This window comes from Dendrobates tinctorius, unplaced genomic scaffold, assembly GCF_039654945.1.
Source record: "Dendrobates tinctorius isolate UK_male_01 unplaced genomic scaffold, ASM3965494v1 ptg000015l, whole genome shotgun sequence".
NCBI classification, from domain to species: Eukaryota; Metazoa; Chordata; class Amphibia; order Anura; family Dendrobatidae; genus Dendrobates; species Dendrobates tinctorius.
This window is the reverse complement of record NW_027361683.1, coordinates 35475265-35500429: the sequence shown is the minus strand read 5'-3', so window position 1 is coordinate 35500429 and position 25165 is coordinate 35475265. Positions and strand designations below refer to the sequence as shown.

The 25165-nt window shown below is 45.2% G+C and overlaps 1 protein-coding gene across 2 annotated transcripts in view; it reads right to left on the bottom strand.

Annotated features, from left to right (window-relative positions):
* LOC141076150 (lethal(3)malignant brain tumor-like protein 4) overlaps nucleotides 1-25165 on the bottom strand; it is a 140311-nt gene that overhangs the window by 26299 nt on the left and 88847 nt on the right. For both annotated transcript variants that reach the window (XM_073563494.1, XM_073563485.1), the window contains exons 16-20: nucleotides 15877-15976; nucleotides 15626-15790; nucleotides 14746-14847; nucleotides 11348-11403; nucleotides 11085-11251 (exon numbers count right to left, since the gene is read on the bottom strand). In XM_073563494.1, coding sequence (XP_073419595.1) covers nucleotides 11085-11251; nucleotides 11348-11403; nucleotides 14746-14847; nucleotides 15626-15790; nucleotides 15877-15976 — 590 coding nt within the window. The remainder of the gene's footprint in view (nucleotides 1-11084; nucleotides 11252-11347; nucleotides 11404-14745; nucleotides 14848-15625; nucleotides 15791-15876; nucleotides 15977-25165) is intronic.

Sequence of the window (25165 nt, the reverse complement as noted above, 5' to 3'; positions counted from 1 at the left end):
TCCCATGTCAATGGAGCTTATGCGGGGCCGGAGGGAACGTACAGGCACTTACCTGACGTCCCAGAAGAGGATGACCACAGGGGCCCACGGAGAAACGGCAGGCCGCTGGGAGGGGTAGAAGTCCTCTGTACCCGCATCCTGCAGAAGACGGCTTGAAACACCTGCGATCGCCGTCTTCCTCTCAGCCCTGTCCCGAGAGAGGGGTGAGGAGGGGGATTCGGCAAGGACCAGCCACCTGTCCACAACCCTTATCACCGGAAGGTGATAGGGAAAAGTCCTGCCTGCGGTACTGAGAGTTGCGATGTGGGTAACACCACACTGCTCGCTCAGCCGCATGATATGGGAAATCAGGGTGACAACTACACCCTGTTTCCCGATGGAAAATAACCTAAAAGACAAAAGAGGGAAAAATTAAAAAGTTCAAACTAAACCTGAAAGGAAAAATGCGGATCTGGGGAGATCCCGGTCCGCCTCCTACAGACACTAAGCACAAACTGAGGTGCTTGGTGCCTGTCGGTGGGTGTATACTGCCGGGGAGGAGCTAATTTTCTTGTTTTTGCATAGTGTCAGCCTCCTAGCAGCAGCAGCATACACCCATGGTATTCTGTGTCCCCCAATAAGGCGATAAAGAAATAAGAAATGCAGTATAGTTCTTCTGATTTGCTATGCTGCTTACCCCGTGTAAAGGGCATTGCAGCAGATGAGGCATCTATGGTTACGACCACTCAGTGAAATTTAGTTGCTAGTGGTTGTAACCATTCATACCTAAGCCATTACAATGTCCTGCACATGAGGTTATCGACATAGCGAATCAGAAGAAATTATACTACATTTCTAATATTATTAATACTACACTACATATTGGGATAAGATCTTGGAGATGGGAATACCCCTTTAAATGAATTTCCTGAGAGGTGAAATTTCCAACATGGAGTCACTTTGTGGGTATTCTGTGGTTCTGGCACTTCAGAAGCTTTATAAAAAAAACGGTGCCCACAAACTATTCTAGCCAAATTTGTGCTCATCAATCCAAATAGATTTTTTTTTTTCTTTTGAGCCCAGGTGTATGCATAAACAGTAGTTTCTGACCACATATGGGGTATCACAACATTTGGTAGAAATTGTGGAGCAAATTGTGGGATCAATTTTCTCCTTGACCCCTTGAAAACATGAGAAACTTTGAGCTATAGAAACATTTTAGTGCAAAATCTATAATTTTCACAGCCCAATGTCACAAAATATTCTGAAATATTGGTGAGCTAAAAATGTTCACAACAGCCATACATAAATTCCATGAGGGGTGCAAGTTTCATAAATGGGTCACTTGTGGGAGTTTTCTGCTATTTGGAGTCTTGTTTGGGTACTCTTCAAATGGGTAAATGTGACAATATGTCCACATTCTATTCAATCATATTTGCTATCCAAAAAATAAATACTCCTCCTTCTCTTCTTGGCCCTGACATCAGAGATCCGCAAAGGATAGACAGTCAAATTTCTTGAAATTCACAGATCCCCAAGAATTTGAACATTCTGTGATTAAAAAGGATTAAACCTGATTGTGCTGAACCACATTGAAAATGGGAGTGCTAGTCTCCGTCTAAATAATAATCCAGAGATTCAAGTCATATAGGCATGGGCGGACATACCACATGTGCAGCTGCACCGGGGCCCGGAGGTGGAGGGGGGCCCCTGCAGGGTGGCTAATAGTGAGGGCAATCTGGCCTGTTCATCCGTCCCCGAGGATCCAGGGGGCCCTCTGGTCAAATTGTCCTCATGTGAGGTGGGCAGGGAGAGATCCCTGCACCTCTGCTGCCTACAAGAGAAAATGGCAGTGGAGCGGACCTGCAGCGATCTGTCCTGCTTCCTGCCCACGCTTCCTGTCTTTCTCACACAGACAGCAGCGCTGCTCGATGTCATCATTCAGCGGCCGGCTGTGCCAGAGAGAGGAAGCTGTGGATGATGGGAGAGCGTGCGGAGAGGTGAGAGATCTGGAGAGGTGAGCGGTGCTGTGTGTGTGTGTTTTTTTTGCATGTACTGTACATGTGTTGTGTATGTGTGTAGAGGAGTGGTGGTATGCGTGTGCTTGTGTGCGTAGCGCTGCAGGGGAATGTGCAGAGAGGTGAATGGTGCTGTGTGTGTGTGTAGATGGGGGAGAGGTCAATGAAGGGGGAAACGGAGAGGGCAATGATGGGGTGGTGGGGGAGGAGGAAATGATGGAAGTGGTGGAATGGGCAAGGATGGGGATGGTGGGGGAGAAAGAAATGATGGAGGTGGTGGAATGGGCAAGGATGGGGATGGTGGGGGAGAAAGAAATGATGGAGGTGGTGGAATGGGCAAGGATGGGGATGGTGGGTTAGGAGGAAATGATGGAGGTGGTGGAATGGGCAGTGATGGTGGTGGAGGGAGAAGGCAATGATGGAGGTGGTGGAAAGGGCAAAAATGGAGGTGGAGGGGGAGGAAATGATGGAGGTAGTGGAATGGGCAATGATGGTGGTGGGGGGGGAGGCAATGATGGAGGTGGTGGAAAGGGCAAAAATGGAGGTGGAATGGGGAGGAAATGATGGAGGTAGTGGAATGGGCAAGGATGGTGGTGGTGGAAAGGACAATGATGGTGGTAGAAAGGGCAATGATGGAGGTGGTGGGAAGGGCAATGATGGGGATGGTGGGGGAGGAGGAAATGATGGAGGTGGTGGAAGGGCAATGATGGGGATGGTGGAAGAGGAGGAAATGATGGAGGTGGTGGAAAGGGCAATGATTGAGGTGATGGAGAGGGTAATGATGGGGTGGTAGGGGAGAAATCAATGATGGATGTGGTGGAAAGGGCAATGATGGGGTAGTGGGGAAAAAGCAATGATGGAGGTGGTGGAAAGAACAGTGATGGGGGTGGTGGGGGAGAATGCAATGATGGTGGTGGGGGAGGAGGAAATGATGGAGGGGTAGAATGGACAATGATGGGGTGGTGGGGGAGAAAGCAATGATAGTGGTGGGGGAGAAGGCAATGATGGAGGTGGTGAAGAGTACAATAATTGGATGCGGGGGGGAGGAGGACAATGAGGGGTATGGGAGATTGGGAAGGGAGGAAGTGGGACTTAGGAACAGGGGGAGGTGGAGGAAGGCATTATCGCATATTATGTCTAACAGTCCCTTAGTATATAGTGTACTCACTTATTATGTATAACACCATTCTTATTTACATAGTTTCCTCTTTTATTATGTTTAACAACATCCCATATTACATACCATCCTCTCTACTTATATATGGTGCCGTCCCTTATTATATAGCTTCCTCTGCTGTTATGTACAGTGCTGTCTCTTACATAGTGTAATATTGTTAATTTTCTTATTCACAGCGCCCACTCTTTTTAGATATAAAATGACAGCTGATGGAGGAGCCGGTGACCAGACGACCAGTCCATCAGTTCCTCCATTATAAAAGAAGCTTTCTCATGCTCGATCAGCCGTCATTGCATTATACAGCTAACAAGATAGGACGGTATGTAATAAAAAACAGGGCTTTACATAATCCAATATGTAAGGGATGGTACAGCACATAACAAGAGAAGACAATATACATAATAAAGGAGACTATGTAATATATTTACATGTAGGTGTGTGTGACTATATATAATATTATATACATATTACAGTATATGTAGCTTTGTCGCCATAAAAGGAAACGGTCCCAGACACATTTCATGCACAGGGGCCATAAACGGTCAGTGTCCGCCCCTGCATATAGGGAATTACTGTAGCGGTATAGTCGATCTGAATGTATTAATCTGGGATAGACCAGAATATAGCAGCATTGCTTTTACTCTTCACATGCTGCAAACAAGGAGGGCAATATTAAACCCCATCATGCTAACTTTGTTACCAACACAAAATCCTGAAACAAAGGCTTGTTTGTCCTGGAAAGTGTGCTCATGGTGAGACAGGCAACATACATATATGTATACACACACACATTCCTAAAGAGAAATCTCCGTAATCCCACAATCTTAAACACGACTGTCTACCTGACAAATTGTGTCTGTTATAAAAATATTTTTTTATTTGCTGGCTAAATAAAGACTTTTCAATATTGCCATTCACAGTGAAAAATCTAATTTTAAATGATGGTTTCTGACCACATATGAAGTACTGGCGTAATATATCCAAAATATCAAGCCTACCAATAATGGCACTTCAGAACAACAAATATCCAAAAAGACAAAAAAGCATAGCCATAAAAAGTGTAATTTTTATTAATGCATGATAGCCAAACCATAAAAACACATAAAAGGAGATTCTGGTCCAAAAAACCAAACTTAGGTAAGTATACACGTGTGAGAACAGATGTACCAGTGGGAGATACAAAATTTAAATCTCTTATTAACATGTCATAATGACTATTGAAAAGCCTCCCACCCTGGTTCACACTCTCCTCTCTGCACAAATAAGCATGAGTGTAAAAAATGCTGCATATTTATGTGTACTGCTATGACTGCACCTATTCAGTATGTGCACAGTATTGTACCTCCTGTGCAATAGCCATAACCCCTATATTTGTACCAATGAATATACTGAGTAGTCAGTATGCAAAAGTATGCAAATAAACGGCACATATAAGGGGTTTATAGAAGTACAATAAATCTAGGTATACATATGGCAGGGTATGAGATATGAGCCCATAGTGCTCTAGAAAATGCCAGCAACAGCTGATATAGACGCTGCACATAGATAAATACATCTATGCATATCCAGTGGATTACAATAACGCTAAAATAGCAGGCTAAGAGAAGGAAAATACAAAATAGAGTGCATGAGAGAAATATACAACCTTGTTGGTCACTATCCCCGACGCGCGTTTCGCCACAGCTTCATCCAAGGGGGTAAAGTATGTGGTTATCATGTGCTTGTGTCCTTAAATAGCCCCCCACCTCCTCATCAGTAGCCTCACATGTGCGCTAAGAACCATCCATAACACTGCCACCTAGTGCTGTAACAAGCCACATTCAATCCATCTCAAACGCACCATTAGTTGCAGGAGATGTGAACCGGGTCTAAGACGCCACAAGGCTACTAGAAATCGCCATGACCAGTGCAAGGCCGTCAGTGGTGTGAGTACGGCATGTGTAGTCATAGCCTGGTACGCCCACTCTGCTCCATCACTCCACCGCCCGACACGTCAGGGCAGGGGGAGGAACTGGGGACGTCCAGGATGACGTGGCCGCACCACATCAAGCCGCACAGCGAGAGCACGCCACCCGTCACATGGCCACGCCCCCACTCGACGTGTCAGAGCAGGGGAGCTGCTTTACACTGAAAAATGATGCCAATGTAAAGTAGACATGGTGCTGCAGTCACACGATAAATGGTAAGCATGTGTCTTGAGCAGGACAAAGTTCTGCAGTCTCCCTACTTTATGGTTTCTGAGTGATGGAAGGAAGGGAGATAGTTCTGGCTTCTTCTGCTACAGTGACTCATTGTCATCTCTCATTATTCTGAAGTCTAGGTAGTTATAGCCATTTTTACATACAGAGTTAGGCCTCTTTCACACATCAGGTTTTCGGCGTCAGGTGCGATCCGGCGCTTTTGACTAAAACCGGATCCGGCGAAATGCAAGGCCGGATCCGGTTTCCCCCCCATTGACTTGCATTAGAGCCGGATCGAGCCGGATGGCCATGCGTTTCATCCGATTTTCGCCGGATCCGGCAATGTGACGCGATCCGCGTCTGGAAAAAACGGCTACTGTAACGTTTTTTGTCTCCGGCGTAAAAGCCGGACACGCCGGATCCGGCTTTTTCATACAATGAAAGCCTATGAGCGCTGCAATGCGCCTGATCCGGCGACAGCCGGATCCGGCGGCCGGATCCGGTTTCTTTGGTCTGAGCATGCTCAGTAGCTCTGCCCACAAGACATATATAAAAGCAAGACAGTGGGACCCTCAGCCACACCCAACATGCCACCCAAGCCAAGAACCAGGAGCAGGAGAAGGCAGCAGACATCTGCAGCAGCAGCACCATCAGCACCACCCCAAATGGAGCAGCATGCTGAACAACGGGAGGGGAGTCCAGCAGCAGATGAGAGACGGTAATTATCAAATCCCCCATTCCTCCAAACTAGGGCTATGGAATATCAAGATATTCATTGGCCCTTTGTTTCTCTTTATTCAACAGCCGCCCAATAGATGCAGCAGCAGCAGCAATGGCAGCAGCAGAAACACCACCCACAGCCATGGAGTCTGGCCATGAGGAAGACAGCACATCTTCTTCTGGGAGCCCTCCCTCGCATCGTCAGCGTTTGACGGTAAGTTTTTATTTCCAAAATCCATCATCTCTGTAATATATGTGTATTCATTGCCTTTTATTTCAAAACAGGAATCACAAGATGAAGAGGAGCTCCCAGAAGAAGAAGGAAGGGGTGGACAGACAATTGGAGTGGGCTCACAATTGGTAAGTTTTTTGCATCAAACGCAGAAACACAACATCACACTACACACAACACATAGAAAACAATGTTCTGCAGACCACACACAGCAAACAAATGCCTACATCCAAAGACATAACATTTTTTGTTTTCTTCTCTAGTCTTCCCAATCTGGTGCTCGGCCAAGAGGTCCTCGCAGTGCCTCCCAGGGTCGTCGGCGACAGCAACGCGGCGGTCACCAGCGTGTAAGTATAAATATTTTTGCTTTGTTTTTTTTGCACTTTTTATTTCATTTCTTTTGTGGAGGCTAATTATGTTATTTTTGTCTTTTTCTTTAACAGCTTTCACAGCGTGCTCCCGACTCTGACGGTGAGGATGGAGGGATTGATGTGGACCGCCTCATCGATCTCGTCAGAGAAAGGGAGCCGCTCTGGAATATGGCTGACCGCCGCCACGCTGACCTGATCGTTACCCGACGACTCTGGGAGGAAATCTGTTCGCTCCTTGTGGACCGCTGGGAGGACCTCGAAGCTCGGGCCCAGATTAAAGAACGTAAGTATATACAGTACCGGTTGCTTGATTTAAACCAGTGTTTCCCGAACTCCAGTCCTCGTGGTCCCCACGGATCAAGTGTTCAGGATTTCTATTTACTTTGGAAATCCTGAAAACATGACCCCTGGGAACCATGAGGACTGGAGTTTGGGAAACACTGATGTTGTATACTAACCACTCCTTTCTCGTTTCAGGGGAGATAATTGTGAAGCGGTGGCGGTCTGTGAGGGATCGTTTCAAGAAGGAGTTCAATAAAGAGATGCGGGCCCCGAGTGGATCTGGAGGACGCAGGAGCAAGTACAAGTACGCACGAGCCCTGTCGTTCCTCCGGGAGACAATGCTCACCAGAAGGTAAATATTACACACCACATGTGACAAAAAAAGTTTAGATGTAACTTTTTTTTTTCAGCCAGGGCCATACCATGTCACTATTTTAATTGTTTTTTTTTCTCTTTATTCCACAGCACGGTGAGCAGCACTCGGGAGCCTGCACGATTGGACCCTTCTGAGGCGATCCCTGAGGAGACCGGCACCGAGGGACACTTCGACCGCCCCGGTACATCTGCACCTTCCCAGCCTTCCCACACATTCGACCCATCTGTCCCATCCACCAGCACAGGAGCATCGTGGCCGCCTACATTACATGAAGCTGCTGGTGAGGAGATCGCTTTCCCTTTACCCCACCCTTCTGCCCCTGCCACCTCTAGTACACCTGCGGGTACTGGGCGGCAGCGGCAGAGGGGTCAGGAAAAGAGTTATGCGCCAGAGTTCTTGCATCTGAATGCATCTTTCCAGAACTGTCTAAAAGTCTTGTCAGAGCAAATCTCCGCAGGCTTTCAGCAGATCAACTCCAGCATTCTGGAGGTGAAGACACTTCTGCAAACCATGCATTCAGAAGCAAGATCTTCGCCAAACCACACCTTTTTCAGGTCTGTTGTGGAGCGCATGGCAACACTATCTCCTACCCAGCAGATGCATGTAATGCATTCGTGCCACGGTGCTCTACAGCAGGTTACCTCCCAACCTCCACCTCCCACCACTGTAGTTCCTCCATCTGCACCCCCTCCAGCCACTTTCCATCCTCCCCCTCCTATTACATCTGCACCCCCTCCAGCCACTTTCCATCCTCCCCCTCCTATTACATACCAGCAACCTCCCCAGTACCAGACATCTCCCCACTTCCAGCAACCTGCCCCGTACCAAACTCCTTCCCCGTACCAAACTCCTTCCCCATACAACTTTCCATCAACATCATCTGCTCCTACAGTCCCTGCCCAACCCTCCACTCCACCGCCCACCACCTCTTCTGCCTCCCACATGTCCACCCATTCTGTAGCTTTTTCCACACCATCACCTCTAACTGTTCCTTCCCCACCACGATCCCAATCCTCTCTCCACACTCCCAGTGTCGTAGTGTCCCGCAGCCCCTCCAGCAGTATTTCCACCCCACACTACACAGATTTATGATGTGTTTTGTAATAAAAATGCCCAGTTTTTTTTCAAACCTTTATTAAAAAAGTTTTTTTAACTTTAAAAACAGTTTACAAACAAAAAAATATTTTAAATAAAAGTTAAATTGTTTACACTGGTTGTCTGTCATTTCTTTCTGCGGCGAAATATGTTTAAAAAAAAAAAAAGGTTAAATAAAGGGTATTTAAAAGGTAAAAAGGTATTCAAAACCAGGTATATAACTGTGGGTAAATTTTAGCTTTTTGCCACAGTTGTGTTCCTGGTTGTGTTTGAAGCAAAGTATTTCACCTAAAAAGTTGTGTTTATTGTTGGTGATTTCATAACAATGTACACAACTTTTGTTAAAAGGTGAAATACTTTGCATAAAACACAACCAGGTACACACCTGTGGCCTAAAGCTAAAAATAGAGACCATGACAAGATAGCCAACTTTGGTTGGCAAAGGTAAATACTGTTGGTACAGAAGGTACACAAGTTTGGTTAGGGCACAAATCTTTCACACTCTGTCATCCTGCCAGTGTACTCTGGCTTGAGGTGACAAAGTATAGTGCAAAATTGTCCCTCATTACTGAAACCGTCACAGAACTTCTAGTGGTAATGTCATGGTAATCTTGCAAGGTGGTTTCTTCAGAGGTGTCCTCAATGGAAATGGGTTCCTTGCAGATAACAAAATTGTGGAGTACCACGCAAGCTTTGATCACCTCGTCAACAGTTTCTGTCTTGAGGTTGATCGCAGTCAATAGGACCCGCCATTTGGCTGTCAGAATACCAAAGGTACATTCAACCATTCTTCTTGCTCTTGTGAGGCGGTAATTAAAAATGCGTTTTGGTCTTGTCAATCCTCTGCTAGAGTATGGTTTCAAAAGGTGTTCTGACAGCTGGAAGGCTTCATCCCCTACACAGACAAATGGCATAGGTGGACCAGATGTTTGCGGCAGCGGTCTAGGGGGTGGGAAATGGAAGGTGTTTCCATACAGTTTACGCCCCATGGCAGACAGTTTGAAAACTTGAGAGTCATTGGAGCGGCCATAGGCCCCAATATCAACAGCAATAAATTTGTATTCCGCGTCAGCGATGGCCATGAGGACAATTGAAAAATATTTCTTGTAATTGAAATATTCCGATCCCGATCCGGCTGGCTTTACAATGCGGATATGTTTCCCGTCCACAGCGCCCAAGCAGTTGGGAAACTGACATATCTGTTGAAACTTGTCAGCAATTTCAATCCACCTCTCTGTTGTGGGCTCTGGTAAAAACTCTTCAGCTAAGGAGTCCCACAGTGCACGGCATGTGTACTTCACTATTCCTGATATGGTGGAAATCCCGAGTCTGTGCTGGAAATGCAGTGACGAAAGGGATTCTCCAGTTGCAAGAAATCTGTGGGGAATTAAAAAACAATCAATTAGTTTAAAATCACAGCATTACATACCAAAACTCAGCTATAACACTTGGAGATACAAACTACCACCAACAAGATTGCAGTTCAAGTGTGCTCTGATGCGAGCATATCCAATAAATGTAGCTTACCTTAAAGTCACCATCAGACGCTCTGCGGGTGAAACAGAGAAGCGGCAATAGGTGTCTGTTTTTCTTATGAGGTGTGCAATGCGCTCCACCAAGTAATCAAAATTCTCCATTTTCATCCGAACATATCCAAAAAATTTATCCGGGTTTCGTCGAAGGTCCATGCAGAGTGTAGAATAGACCCCACGCGTCATTCTCTTGGCTGTGATGGGGTGGATCCACAAACGTCGTCTACGATGCCTGATGCGCTGCTGTCTCGCTCTCTCCTTCTCCAGAACAATCACCCTCAAACGATTCGCCTCCGCTATAAAATCCGCCAAATTCTTCAAAATATTTCCAGTCACAACATCCATCTTCGCCAGTAACTTGCTCTTCTCTCCAACCTGCACTTTCTCCTCGACAACCTGTCAAAGAAGGGCTGTAGGAACACTCTATATATAGTTTTCCAGTAGCCAATCCCGTTCGGAAGGCCACAAGGGTCAATTTTAAAAACCGGATCCGGCGTAATCCGTCGAAAAACGGATAGAAAAACGGATGAACTGGATGAGACGGATCCGGTTTTGTCTGTCAAGAACAAGATGGATCCTGCAGAAAACCGGATCCGTCACATCCGGTTTTACTAAACATTTGCCGGATCCGGCGTTACGGCACGACGCCGGATCGCGCCTGACGCTGAAAACCTGATGTGTGAAAGTAGCCTTAGCAGGGTCTTTGAACAAGCAACTAGGGAAAGTGCGAGGAGGACTGCTCCAGAAACTGCTGGTGGTGACAAGGACAAGGAAAATTACAGCAGATTGAAAAAGTCAATTGCAAACTTACATATTTCCATACTGTATGACTAAGGATAGTGTCACACTAGCGTTTTTAGCGCTGCGTGCGCAGTAGAATCGCATACAAAAAACGCATCATGCGTTTTGTATGCGTTTGCTTTTTATAGGCGCATGCGTTTTAACCAGTTTCTAGCCACGTTATCTCTTAAAACGCATGCAATTTTAAACGATTTTAATTTTTCTACTTGTTTCATATTTTTTCAGAACTAAAATCATACCAACCTAAATTTACCAATAACACTTTTTAGAACTTAACAACACCGCTTATGATCGAACAGATTTTACAAAATACAATCTCACTTGTTCAGCATTCCACTTGCTGACAGTCTTGGCCGTGTACGTGGACACTTCGGGCAGCAGACGGCACTGTTTTTCCCAACACAGATGAATGCGATGAGCAGGGTCAGAGGACAGGGATGTCATAAATACCGACTGATGAAGGGCTTGCTCCAAGCTCAGCTCAGTGTCTGTGGAACCACATAAATACAAGAGAGTTAGAAAAATGAGGGAAAAGCATAGTATAAATGTGTAAAAAAGAAAAAAAAAAAAAAAAAAAACACTACCTGTACCATCTGTCTCTTGTTTAAACAGCTGCAGACGGATATATGTGTGTGCACCCCTATAAAAAAAAGTGTTATTAAATTAAAATATGGTAGTTATGGCAAAATAATGATCATCCATCTATGAAGGTGGGTCCTGGATTCATGTACAGCACAGGCTAGGCACTGTAGTATTGGGCTAATGCGTCTGCACTGCTCAGTGGAGTTAAAAGCCACTCAAGCTTATGGAAACAGGACAGAGACCATTTTTATCTACCTTAACCCTTTAAGGACAAGTATTTTTGGTTTTGCATTTTCATTTTTTGCTCCCCTTCTTCCCAAAGCCATAACTTTATTTTTAGGTCAAAATGGGCATGTGAGGGCTTGTTTTTTTGCAGGAAGAGTTGTACTTTTGAACGACACCATTGGTTTTACCATGTTGCGCACTCAAAAACGATAAAAAAAATTCCAAGTGCAGCGAGTATGGATGGGGTCATGTATTGTGAGATTTTTGCCAACAACCTCCTTCCCTCAGTAAGAGCATTGAAGATGGGTCATGGCTGGGTCTTCCATCATGACAAGGACTCGAAATACAAAGCCAGGGCAACTAAAGAGTGGCTCCGTAATAACCATTTCAAGGTCTTGGAGTGGCCTAACTAGTCTCAAGACCTGACTCCAATATAAAATCTATGGCGGAAGCAGAACCTCAATGTTGACCAGGGACAGCCACGAAATGTGAATGATCTGGAGAAGATCTGTATGGAGAAATGGGTCAAAATCCCTGCTGCAGTGTGTGCAAACTCGGTCAAGAACTACAGGAAATGTCTGACCTGTGTAACTTCAAACAACAGCTTCGGTACCAAATATTAAGTTCTGTTTTTCTACTGTATCAAATACTTATTTCATGCAACAAATTGCAAATTAATTATGTAAAAATCATACAATGTGATTTTCTGGATTATTTTTAGATTCGGTCTCTCACAGTTGAAGTGTACCTATGATAAAAATTACAGACCTCTCCATTCTTTGTAGGAGGGAAAATTGCCAAATCGGCAGTGTATGAAATACTGATTTTCCCCACTGTATGTATGTAATAGTGGGGGGGAAATGGGGGTGTGTCTTATAATGCGTATATACCTTACCGGTACCGTTGCTGCAGGCTGGGGATGAGGGGGTGCCCGGCGGTGCTGTTGCCTGGGTCTCTGGCACTGCTGCCCAGATCTCCGCCGACATTTCGTGAAAGGCCTGAGCCCCCCACAGTTCCGTGGTTTCCTGTGCGGTGGACTAAGAGAAATTGCCGCCAGGGGGCAGCACATGCGCAGATGGAGATCTCGGCATCAAGATCTCGGAAGATGAGATTTCAGCGCTGAAATATCATCTCCGTATGCGCCGCCCCCCCGGTGGCCATTTCCCAGAGTCCACCGCACAGGAAACCACGCAACTGCGGGGGGCTCTGGCCTTTCATGAAATGTCGGCAGGAGTCGCCCTGCAGCACCGGAGACCCCAGCAGCACCATCGGACACCCGAGCAGCCGCGCCGGACACCCCAGCAGTACCGCTGGGGACACCCGCAGCACCAGACACCCGCAGCAGTGCACAGCACATCGGACCCCCTCATCCCAGCCTGCGGCCTGCACCACCACCCCCAGTATGCAATAAAACGCATAGATTATAAGCACCACCATTTTATGAAAACATTTTTTTCCTATTTTTCTCCTCAAAATTTGGGGTGCGTCTTATAATCCGGAGTGAATTCTAATCCGAAAAATATGATTATATATATCTATATATATCTATCTATATCATCGTGATTACTCGCTAATCCCGCCCCCTGCACAGTAGCTCCGCCCCCCACACAATCCCGCCCCCACCCATTACCACACATAATCCCGCCCCCACCACATTACCACACATAATCCCGCCCCAACCACATCACCGCACATAATCCCGCCCCCAACCACATCACCGCACATAATCCCGCCCCCCCACCACATTACCACACGAGGCTCCGCCCCCCCACATTACCACACGAGGCTCCGTCCCCACACGAGGCTCCGTCCCCACACATTACCACACGAGGCTCCGTCCCCACACATTACCACACGAGGCTCCGTCCCCACACATTACCACACGAGGCTCCGTCCCCACACATTACCACACGAGGCTCCGTCCCCACGCATTACCACACGAGGCTCCGTCCTCACACATTACCACACGAGGCTCCGTCCTCACACATTACCACATGAGGCTGCGTCCCCACACATTACCACACGAAGCTCCGTCCCTACACATTACCACACGAGGCTGCGTCCCTACACATTACCACACGAGGCTGCGTCCCCACACATTACCACACGCACTTCCTTTCTATGTAATTCAACCACTTCAGACAAGGTAAACGTACATTTGTGTTCACAGAGAAATTTTAACTTAATTTATGTTTCATTACGAAATTTGTTTAGATGCTGGAATGAATAAAAAAACGCACATCTTACTGAATCCAGTTTGTTTTTGATTTTACACTGAATAAAATGCATCATTAGTATTATTCAGATTTTTGATGATTATTATTAACTTCATTTTAATTTAACACCTGTGTAAGCGCTATAGAATGTCGTCATTATTTACTTTAGTTTTATCACCAGCAGCGTTAATTAGATAGCAATGAGCGTGCCGAGCGTTGGCTGGCTGGAAACAGCTAGTAATTATATTATATTATATATATGAGAAAAATAGGCAGCACCCAAATTAAATGTGAAAACAGTGGATACTTTACTGATCCTTAGGTGGCAACGCTTCAACGGTGACCCGTCTTTGTCTGACAAAGACGGGTCACCGTTGAAACGTTTCCACCTGAGGATCAGTAAAGTATCCAATGTTTTCACATTTAATTTGAGTGCTGCCTATTTTTTTCCTTTTGCTAATTTGGCTGTTTGGACACTGCTGAATAGGTTTTGCACCTACTATATTATTTTGGTAGTGCTGCCCTTTTTTCTTGAATATATATATTACACACACACAAACCTCTATATACACACATATACATGCAAACACACACTTGTGTAGAAGAATGGGCTAAAGTCACACCTGATTAATGTATGGGACTAGTTTCTCCATGCAGGAGGCATCTATAGCAGCTGACATCACCAACAAAGGCTTTTGTACGAAGTAGTAAATACATTTCAGTAAGCGTGTTCAACACTTTTTTCCTTTCATTTCTCATTATTACACATAAGTGATGGACATCTATAGTTTGATTTACTTGAATATATTTACTTAGAAAATGAGTGACGTGTTCAATACTTATTTCACCCGCTGTATAGTAGAAAAAAAATCTATGAATACTAATGAAAAAATATGTCACTAGCATCTTTTGCCGTGTTTGTCCCTAAAATTTAAAACAACGCACAAAAAAACCCTTACTTTTTAATTGGCGGCTTTGTGTCTGCTTCATCTTCTAGCCATTCTGCCATATCCCACATGTTGCCTTGCCCCCACTGCTCATCTACAGGAGTTGGACACTTTCTGGAGGAGTAGAAAGAAGAACTGTAAATTATAGTATTAATGTAATATGGAGATACTGATTATTATATATAATATACAAACCATGTATAAATTAGGTTTTAATTAGATTTTTTTTTTTTTAACACATCTCTTATTATCCGCAAAAGACCTTCAATTATTACTCTTCACACTGGTCACTACAGCAGTCACAATAGGCTGTTCTTCCTATTTCTATAGATTACGTGACGGTTTTGCTGTGTAACTTAGGACAAGTTTCACATTATGTTTAGAAAGAAGGCTGGTTATGTCTACATAAGGTAGAAACATTATACATCATGCACAAAGATAAAGCTCAGCATCCATCGTCTGTTCCTACCATGTCCTGTGGGCACAGGGTGTAAAATTCACATTTCTCTATAAATCTCCACTCATTCATATTAAGTGCATACGATACAGTGTTTTGAGAAAAATGCAGAAAGCAAGAAAATTCTGCAGAATGACAAAGTCTTCAGAACTACTACTTCAGAAAAAGCAGAGGGGGAGGCTCCTGCTGCAGCCTCAATGTCAGACACAATAGTAAGGAGGAAGAGAGACCTGGCTTATTTCCATAAACAGACACAGAATTTACAGTAGATTTCTTTCTATATTTCCATGTTTTCATTGTATTATTAAACAAACACAAGAAACGGATGAGACTGCATGAAGAAGGGCTGGAATAGTTTCGCCCATGTGTTTAGATGTTTAAATCTAATTGATGAAAGTAAAATTAAATACCTGAGACATTCCCTTTAAAAATTACCTGGACAGAGGAGAATCTGGTGGGGGATCAGAAACAAGGTTAGGGGTCCCTGGTCTTCGGGCCTTTATCGTGCTCTGGTATGGCAGTGGTCGCTCTGAACTGAGACGATCTTGCAACAATCCCTCTCTATTAAGGTTTACGTCGGAGTAGGGGCAGCCAACAGCACTGTGACATAACACAGCATGAAGCAATATTAAAATATGGAAATGTGTCCAGTACATAACGCTCAACCAATGTAAATGTGTACATACGTGTAATGGGTGCCATATTTTGGTCCTCGTACATGTCCAATTCCTTTGCATCCAGCAATGGGACAACCTTGTCCAGGAACTGGGGATGCATCTGCAACTCCTGGAAGAAAGCGGCTCCTTTAGAATATACATAAAATACATTTAAATTAAACTTCTAAAGCCCTTTACACAGACTAAAATTGTTCAAACCCGCCAGTGTTGGTGGGAATAGCCGATAGACTGGTGTATGGGGGGGGGGGGGGGTCTCCTGACGTTTTCATGACAGAATAAATAAATAAAGAGAGGGGGATGAGGTTTTCTGAATTTCAACGACCTATCCTTTTGTTCAGCACCAAAATAAACCTTCTCTTACAACACAGCAGCAATAGATGAAGTGTTCCTATATATGAAAGCGTTTCTGAGAGAATGTGAGAGATCGTCCAAAAGATCGTTCCGCCAATGGCTACCTAATGTATATGGGGGCCTTTGGGCATAAACGCTGGATGTACCAGTAGGACTTACTCACCGAGATGTTGCTTTAAACGGACGTACCAAGTGGTCAAGCAGACATAGAAGCTGTTCCCAGCAAGATCATTGCAGGACCTCAGCTTAACTGACAGGTGGGCTCCTGTAGCAACAGTTAGGGTCCCACAGTCACAGTGCCACAGTCAATAGTGAATGTCACTCTTTGAAGGCTGTGAAAGTGAAAGAACATCCCCTCTCATCCTGTCCGCCCCCAATCCCCAAATGTTAATGGTTGTCATGGCAACCCGAGAACAAAGACTGACCTACAGGTCCAGTAGCCTGTTAGGTCCGGTCATAAGTAGGGTCTAATATGCCTCCTGAATTCATGGTCCTAAACTCTGCACAGCTCACTCTCATCAATCCTGAACAGTGGATGGACAAGTCACAGAAATCTGTGATAAACTCCAAGATCTGATTAGACAGGAATGGGTTGTCAGTCAGGATTTGGCCCAGAAGCCGATATAATCCAGGGCGAATTGAAGGAGTCTTGAGAAATATGGGACAACACTGAGTATTTACAGGAACTTGTCGTATTTGTAAATAATAATATAACAACAAAGGAAATGCCAATAATTGTACATCAGGATCGTAGAAACATCTGACTAAAAGATCTAAAAACACTGAAGAGGGAAACTTCGTGAAAGACAAAATTTCCATCAGTCTCAAAACTTGTGATCATGACTGTAGATGTATTCCAGAGACATGTCAAAATTAAAAAATTTGGCCTGGTCAGGAATGTTATAACTGAATTTGGCAGGAAAGGGTTAAAAAAAAAAAAAAAAAAAAATGTGTACTTTAGAACAACTTTTTATTTAATAGACAATTTTCTAAAAAAAAAAAAAATATTTCTTCAAATCACTTTAACCCTTAAGGCTATATGCAAAACCAGGATGAGCATGTGTCACTTTGTCCATGACGGATGTGTACGTCATTCTAGTATCATGGTACAGTTTCCATACCAGTGCGATCGGCTGCAGGAGCCAGTCTGATATAACTGCTGAGATAAGCTCATCCCAGCAGAGCAACGCCTCAAATGCCACTTTCATCAGTGACAGCGTACATGAGGCGTTTGACAGAGGGAGAACGCTTGATGGTGCCTCGAGGGAATAAAGTAAAAAAAATTATATAAAATAAAAAAAAATAGCTTAGTTACTCACCGATAACGGTGTTTCTCGGAACCCATGACAGCATCACGGAGAGAGGGGATCCGCCCTTCAGGGACAGGAACCTACAGATAAAAAGGGCGGTACCTCTCCTCCGCCTTCAGTTGGTTACAGAGCATCAGAGGGTCTCCAGGTTAGTTAGACAACAGAAATATATGCATAACATTATAATATTGCTTATTATCAGAAGCACCGTGTCTAAACGGAAACACTCTACTAACAGTAAAACGTGCCCACCACACTCGTGAAGGGGAGGGGAATAAGCGGGTGCTGTCATGGGTTCCGAGAAACACCGTTATCGGTGAGTAACTAAGCTATTCTCTCTCACCCATGACAGCACCACGGAGAGAATTACAGAGATTGGTAGCTTAGGGAGGGACCACCGCCTGAAGGACCCTACTCCCGAAGGTCAGGTCAGACGTAGAGGCTAGATCTAATCTATAGTGCCTAAAAAAGGTCGAAGGTGATGACCAGGTGGCCGCCTTACAGATTTGTTCTATTGATACCTCAGATCTTTCAGCCCATGAGGTCACCATCACTCCTGTGGAAAGGGCTCTCAACCCTTCCAGAATGGTAATTTCACTAGATGAATATGCCAGGGCAATCGCATACCTTATGCACCTTGCCAGGGTACTCTTAGATGCTTTGAGTCCCTTCCGAGGTCCCTGAAAACACACAAGGAGAGAGCCTTCCTTCCTACATTTCTTGGTGGCCTCTAGATACTGCACTAGGCACCTCATCACGTCTAAGGTGTGGAATTTGTCTTCTCCCTTCTTTTTAGGATTTGGGCAGAATGAAGGAAGGACTACCTCTTGGGACTTATAGAAGTGTGATGACACTTTGGGTAGATATGCCAGGTCAGGCTTTAAAATGACCCGATCATCTAGAATCTTTGTGAAAGGTGGCCCTACTGATAAAGCTTGCATATCGCTCACTCTGCGAGCTGATGTTAGCGCCAAAAGAAGCACTGTTTTTAACGACAGGATTCTTAGGGATGCTGAGTGAATAGGTTCGAATGGAGGGCCTGTTAGCGTGGATAGTACAAGATTTAGATCCCATGATGGTAATCTTTGATTTGCTATCGGCCTGGATCTGGATACGGCCTTAGTAATCTGTCACCCAGGGATTACCTACCACATTATGGTTATAAAGGTGCCCAAGGCCGCTACTTGTACCTTTAATGTGTTGGCCGCTAGACCCTGTTCTAGGCCCTTTTGTAGAAATTCTAGGATTTTGTCAATGTGAACCTCATCCTGAACCTTTACCCCCGAAGTGGATAAGAATTTTTTTTTTTTTTTTGTAGTGTAGTTATCAGGTTCTCTGAAATTCCTCTGTCTCTCATCAGTGCCCTCTCAAATTCCATGCTGTTAAATGGAATCTCCCTGCCTGAGGGTGTAACACTGGCCCCTGCGATAGCAGGTCCAGGAGATCTGGGAGGATCCATGGGTCGGTTAGAGAGAATATTCTTAGCCAGGAGAACCAGGTTCTTTGGGCCAGAAGGGGGCTATTAAAATCATTCCTGCCCCATCCTCCCTGTCTTTTCTTAGCACTGCTGGGATCAGCATGATCGGGGGAAAGGCATATGTTAGGCCCCATGTCCATGGGAGTATGAAGGCGTCCAGAGCTAGAGGATTCCCCCTGGGGTCTATGGAGCAGAAAGTTTCCACTTTTTGTTTCTGAAGTCGGCAAACAGATCTATGCCCGGGTCCCCCCACATTTTTACAATCTGCCGAAAATCGGACCGCTTTAGGACCCATTCCCCTTGTCGTAATTGGGAGCGACTCAGAAAGTCTACCCTTTGATTCTCCGTGCCCCGGATGTGTAGTGGTGACAGAGATAGCAGGTTTGCCTCTGCTAATTTGAGGACTCTGGAGAATGTTTCCATTAGGGCTCGGGACCTGGTTCCCCCCTGATGATTTATATATGCTATTGTGACTCGATTGTCCGAAATATGCAGACATGATGACCCCGGAGCAGGGGTAAGAAGTGTACTAATGCGTAGCCCACTGCTAAGAGCTCTCACTGGTTCGAGGAGGCTTCTAATTCTTGAACTCCCCACGTACACTGGGCCACTTCGTTGTTCATGTGTGCTCCCCACCCCGTGGGACTGACATATGTGGTAGCTATGTGTGTTATTTTTGTTACCCAGGGGATCCCTTTGGAAGGGTTGTCTTGGCTTTTCCACCAGGTTAGGGAATGAGTAGTTTTTGAATTTAGGGTAATACGACCCTCTAGGTGTCCCCCTACTGCAGACTAGTTGGCTAGTACATCCCACTGTAGATCTCTCGTGTGTAACTGAGCCCATTGGACTGCTGGCAGGCAGGCGGAGAGAGAACCTAGTCGTGACATCGCTTTTCTTAATGTCATGGAGGGATTTTGGATGGCTCTTGTTACAATTTGAGCGATTTCCTCCTTCTTGCGGTCTGGGAGGCGGCAGTCTTGAATGTTTGAGTCCAATATTAGACCCAAGAATTCCTGTACTCTGCTGGGCTCCGATCTTGATTTTTTAGATTCAGGAGCCAGCCCAGGCCTTGCAGAGTGCCCATCACTCTGTCCCTCTGTTCCCAGCGTTTTTGAACCGAGCTGGTTGCTATTAAAAAATAGTCCAGATACGGGATTATTATTATGTCTTGCTCCCTTATATGGGCCATCATCTCTGCCCGTGGAGCTACAGATATTCCGAATGGCAAGGAGTTCTCTTATCTCGCCCTTTATCGAGACAGCTAACCTGAGATATTTCCTGGAGTTTTTGTGAATGGGGACGTGATAATAGGCATCGCTGAGATCCAACACCGAGATTGGTGGTGGACCTGATTGACTCCATTTTGAAGTTTTAAAATTTTTTTTTTTTTTTTTTTTAAATTTATAAATTGTCTGAAACCTGCCGCCTGGCTTGGTCACCAGGAAAAAGAGGGGAGTAAAACCCCTTGCCCCTTCCCTGCAGGGGAACCTCCTGGAGGGCTCCTTTTTCTACCAGGCTTAGGACTTCGTTTCCTAGGGCTTTCTGCTCTTGCATACTGGATCTTAGCGGAGTCATTACATACTTTTGAGGCGGGAGGGAGAGAAGTTTATCCTTAGGCCCTCCAGGATTAGGGGTTTACTATCCATGGGTTGTTTGAGATTCTTTTCCAGGCTGGGAGAAAAAAGGGTTAACCTTCCCCCCACCCTGAGCAAACTGTCACCTAGAGGGCTTTTTGTCTCAGGACAAGTTGCCGAGGAGGAACCCTCTCTCTCTTCTCTTGTCAGCCCACTTTGCTCTCTCGGCGGTCTCCGTAAAAGAAACTTTCGATTCCGAAAGGGCCTCTTAGCTGCATTTGAGAGTGCTGCTGCTTTGGACAATAACCAGACTGAGTCTGCGGATGAGTCCGCTAGGAAGGCAGCCGCTCCCCTTATTACCGGGATAGAGTCTAGGATTTTATCCCTTGGCGTCCCGCTATGGCTGGCCTGAGGTTACCTCCAGCTAACTGCCATGCACCTTTAAGAAAGGTATCTGCCTTTTTATCTAGGGGACCCCTGAGGGTGCCCATGTCCTCAAAGGGGAGGGCGAATTTTTTTTTTTTTTTTTTTTTTTTGAGGCCTTTGCGACAGCTACATCGAGCTTCGGGCCCCTTTCTTCACAGGGATATTTCCTTTTAAGGGAAGGGACCGTGGTGTTTTTCCTGTCCGGTTTATCCCATTCTTTTTGATTAGACCCCGCACATTTTCATTTAGCGGGAACACTCTCCGCGCCTTTTCTGGCCCAGTCCCCCGAACATTATGTCCTGGACTGTTTTATCAGGCCTAGGGTCCAGCACCCCCATGGTAGACGTTACCGCTTTCACTAGTTTGTCCACCTCGTCTAGGGGGAAGCAGTGACGCTCCTCTGTTTCCTCGTCTGAGGAACTGGAATCTGAGGGTTTTGACGTGATTTCTCCCGATGTCGAGGAATCCGACTGGGAAATCACTATTGTGTCTTTCTTTTCTTTTTTTTTTTTTGATTTGTCCCTATGCTTAAGGGATATAAGGGCACTCTGACCTCCAATTTAATCGCAGCTTTTAGGTCAGAGGCCAAATCCGGAGTTTCCTAACAGAGGATTTCTTTTGTACATGGTTCCGTTTTTTGTTTTTTTTTCCTGCACTCGATGTTTTCTTTGCTTTGGCTTTTGCCCCCGGTGGTCACTGGGGTTATAGCAGTTTTTGGCCCCTGATCATTTGACCATTCCCTTTTCCTATGGGGTCACATGGTCTAGGCAGGTGTTGGTGATAGCGTCTTGTGAAGCCACTGCAGAAACCTGGTGGAGTTACCAGCTGGCTTGAAGCCACTGCTGAAACTGGTGTTGAACTCTGGCTGCCTGGTGTCCACAGCAGAGTGAGATGGTGAAGGTGGCAGCTGGCTCTGAGGTGTAGAGCCACTCTCTCAAGAAATAGGTAGGGGACTAGCACAAGTGGGGCACTCCCTTTTCTTTTCCCCTTCTTTCCCTAGTAAGGGAAATGGAATTTTTAATACAATGGTGAACATTCACGAAGATCACTCACCCAAAGGTATGCGGCTGCAGGTATCGATTCGGGAGATGGAGTCAGGTCCTGAATAGGCTGCTCTCCTGGTGGCGATTTGCTCCTTGCAGCTGACGTGCTATGCTGCGTGGAGTGACTACTGGAACGACCATCCGTACTGTGTTCCTTTTGACGATGATTGTGGTGCTGCTGCTGCTAAAGCTGCTGCCTGGCTTGCTGCTCCTGTTGCTGGTCACTATCCCCTTCAGGATTGCCTCCAGCCTGGAGCGCTTGTGCAGCCACCATCTTAAAATTTCCCGGCTGGCGTCACCGCTCCCATCATGCACCGCGGTCCCCGGGAGAGCGCTCCTGCGCATGCGCCGGTTCTAGGGACCCGGAAGTCGGCTTCTACTTCCGGGGCGGCCGCCATCTTGGTACACCTCTGTAACCCGGCACCGCCCGCATGTTTACCGGGTCCCCACGAGCCCCGACTTCCTCTCCGGAGCGGCGGCTCTGGCGTCACTCCCGCCCGCTCACCCGGCAGCCCGCATCGGCCCCAGCAGTGGCGGCTTCGGGCACCGCACCTTCCCGAGGCAGGGGCCTCCCCGCTGCCACCACCGGTCAGGCCGGCCCCGGATCCTGGACACACGAAAGGTACCATCCTGTGGGTCCCTCCGTCAGGGACAGGAACCCAACTGAAGGCGGAGGAGAGGTACCGCCCTTTTTATCTGTAGGTTCCTGTCCCTGAAGGGCGGATCCCCTCTCTCCGTGGTGCTGTCATGGGTGAGAGAGAAAAAAAAGTACAAATCACACTCCCCAAATTCCTAATTGTCATAAAAAAATAGCTTTATGTAGAAACAAAACAAATGTACCTCAAGCACCATCGTTATTTATTCTACATTTGAAATGCCACAAAAAAATTCTTTTGAGAAGAAAAAGTGCTAGATTGATGGTTTTTGTTCATCTCTTCTCATAAAAAAATAAAATAAAAAGTTGAAAAAGTTGCACATAGCCCAACGGTAACAATACATACTACAGCTAAGGAACACCACATCTTCTTATAGAGCCAAGTACATGAAATAGTTACGATTGTTTTTCTTCTGCAAAAATAGTAAAACGTAAAGAAAAAATACAATGTGGCTATTACTATAAATAGTAGCGACCATAACTGTAAAACTATATCTGTATTTTTCTCGTATGGTGAGCAACACAAGAAAAAAAATAATTCAAAAACAAAGGTTCAGTGGGTCCTCTCATGCGCTGGCCCGTTTGTCCTTAGAAAGACCACATGGACCAGGGCTCATCCCACTGAACGCTCCTACTCCTTTCCCCATGGGCAGAGTACTACTCAGACAACACAGGGTGAGGGTAACACAATGGGGTGACACTTTATTGGATCACCAACAGTCAAAAACTTATAGTACAGTCCCAGCAAGTACATAAGATGGTGCAAATGACGGAGTCTCACCCTTCCTCTGGTTCGCCAGGAATTAGAACATCTGCAACTTTGGGGCTTCCAGGGCAAACTACCCCAACCAGTGGCACCCTGCTTTAGAAGGGCATCCACAGAGAGGAGGTAGCTATAAGCTTAGGAAGCTGATAAAGTACATTGGAGGTATGTGGCCAGGTGTATTCCCCCAGTTGGTACCATGATTTCTTGGTTGCTCTCCTGTAGAACCTGTCAGTAGAAGGAGAGAGGTCCCTTTTGATGCCCAAAGCTGTCCTTCAGGGCATTATTCACAGGTTTGGGGGGGGGGGGGGAGGTCATCTCTCATTGTTCAAGAGATCAATTAACCTGTATGTTATATCATTCAATGTTTAAAGAACAACAATCTGCATTGACTGATGCAATAGGTAGTCAGCAGGCATTCAAATTAACAAACAACGATTGTTCAATTAACCATCGCATTTGTCCCTCAAGGATAGCAGAACAATAAACTGTAGGGACTGATAGAATAGATAATCAGCACCCATTTAACAAAGCAACAAACATTAATTTAACCTACAAGAGCCAATGTTCAGACACCTATGAACAATACCTCATGTCCCTGGAGCTACTGAATAATACGTCTGGCATAATTAAGAATAAACGTGGTGTCGTCACAAATATTACCCAAAAATGGAGCCCGCGGAAACCACAGCTTGTTTCGCAATAAATAAGCCCTCATTTGCGTATAGATATGCAGATTAAAGTTAATGTCAATTAAACTGAATGTTGAACGGTGAATGTAAAAAAATAAATAAATAGAATAAAATGCCAGAATTGCTGTTTCTTTTGTACATTCCACCTCCCAAAAACTGTAATAAAAAGTGATTGATCAAACAGTTGAATGTATCAAATGAAACCTTGCTATGCAAAAATAAACCTTCATACAGCTCCATTGACAGCAAATTGGAAAACTTATGGCTCTCAGAATCTGGAAAAAAGCAGTGTGCTGCTGGGAAATGTAGTTTTAGCAGATAAGAACAAGACCACCCATTCAGCTATATGAAGTTGAGTGCACTGATGGGCAGATGGAGAGGAGAAAAGAATGGTACAAGAATTAAACTTCATGTTAGACTTGTACTGTATATTACCGATATAGATTTGTAAAATATTGCCATTGTGAGACTAACCCTTTAAGGGGAAATCGGTCAGCATGATTTCAACCCCAAAGTATTTATATGCGCATGTAGCCCATAGAAGCTCCTATAAGTATATGGGAGTATAGAAGAATCATAAAGCCAACAATGTACTTCCATGTTAAAATAAAATTAATCTTTATTGAAAATACACATAAGCAAATAAAGATAAGTAAAAACAATTAAAAGTCGGACTGCAGAGATAACAGGCAAGTATAAGTTATTTTACGTTAGTCCCAAGACGTGTTAATCAGTCATAACTCACTGGAAATATGTATACATTGCAATATAAACTCGCTCTCTCTTGGGTATTTGTGTAGTTTCTTTGAAAAACGCAGGATTTATGCACATATTTCACCACTAGGTGGAGACTGTATACCATAATTTTAGAAAATTATTATTGTTGCGTGAATAGCTTTGGAAAACTCCTTATCTGAATATCTATAGCGCTTACCAAATAGCTGCATCAGGAACCTGGATACCAGGAGCGCTCCCAATAATCAGCTGTTCAACGCCGCAGCTGCATG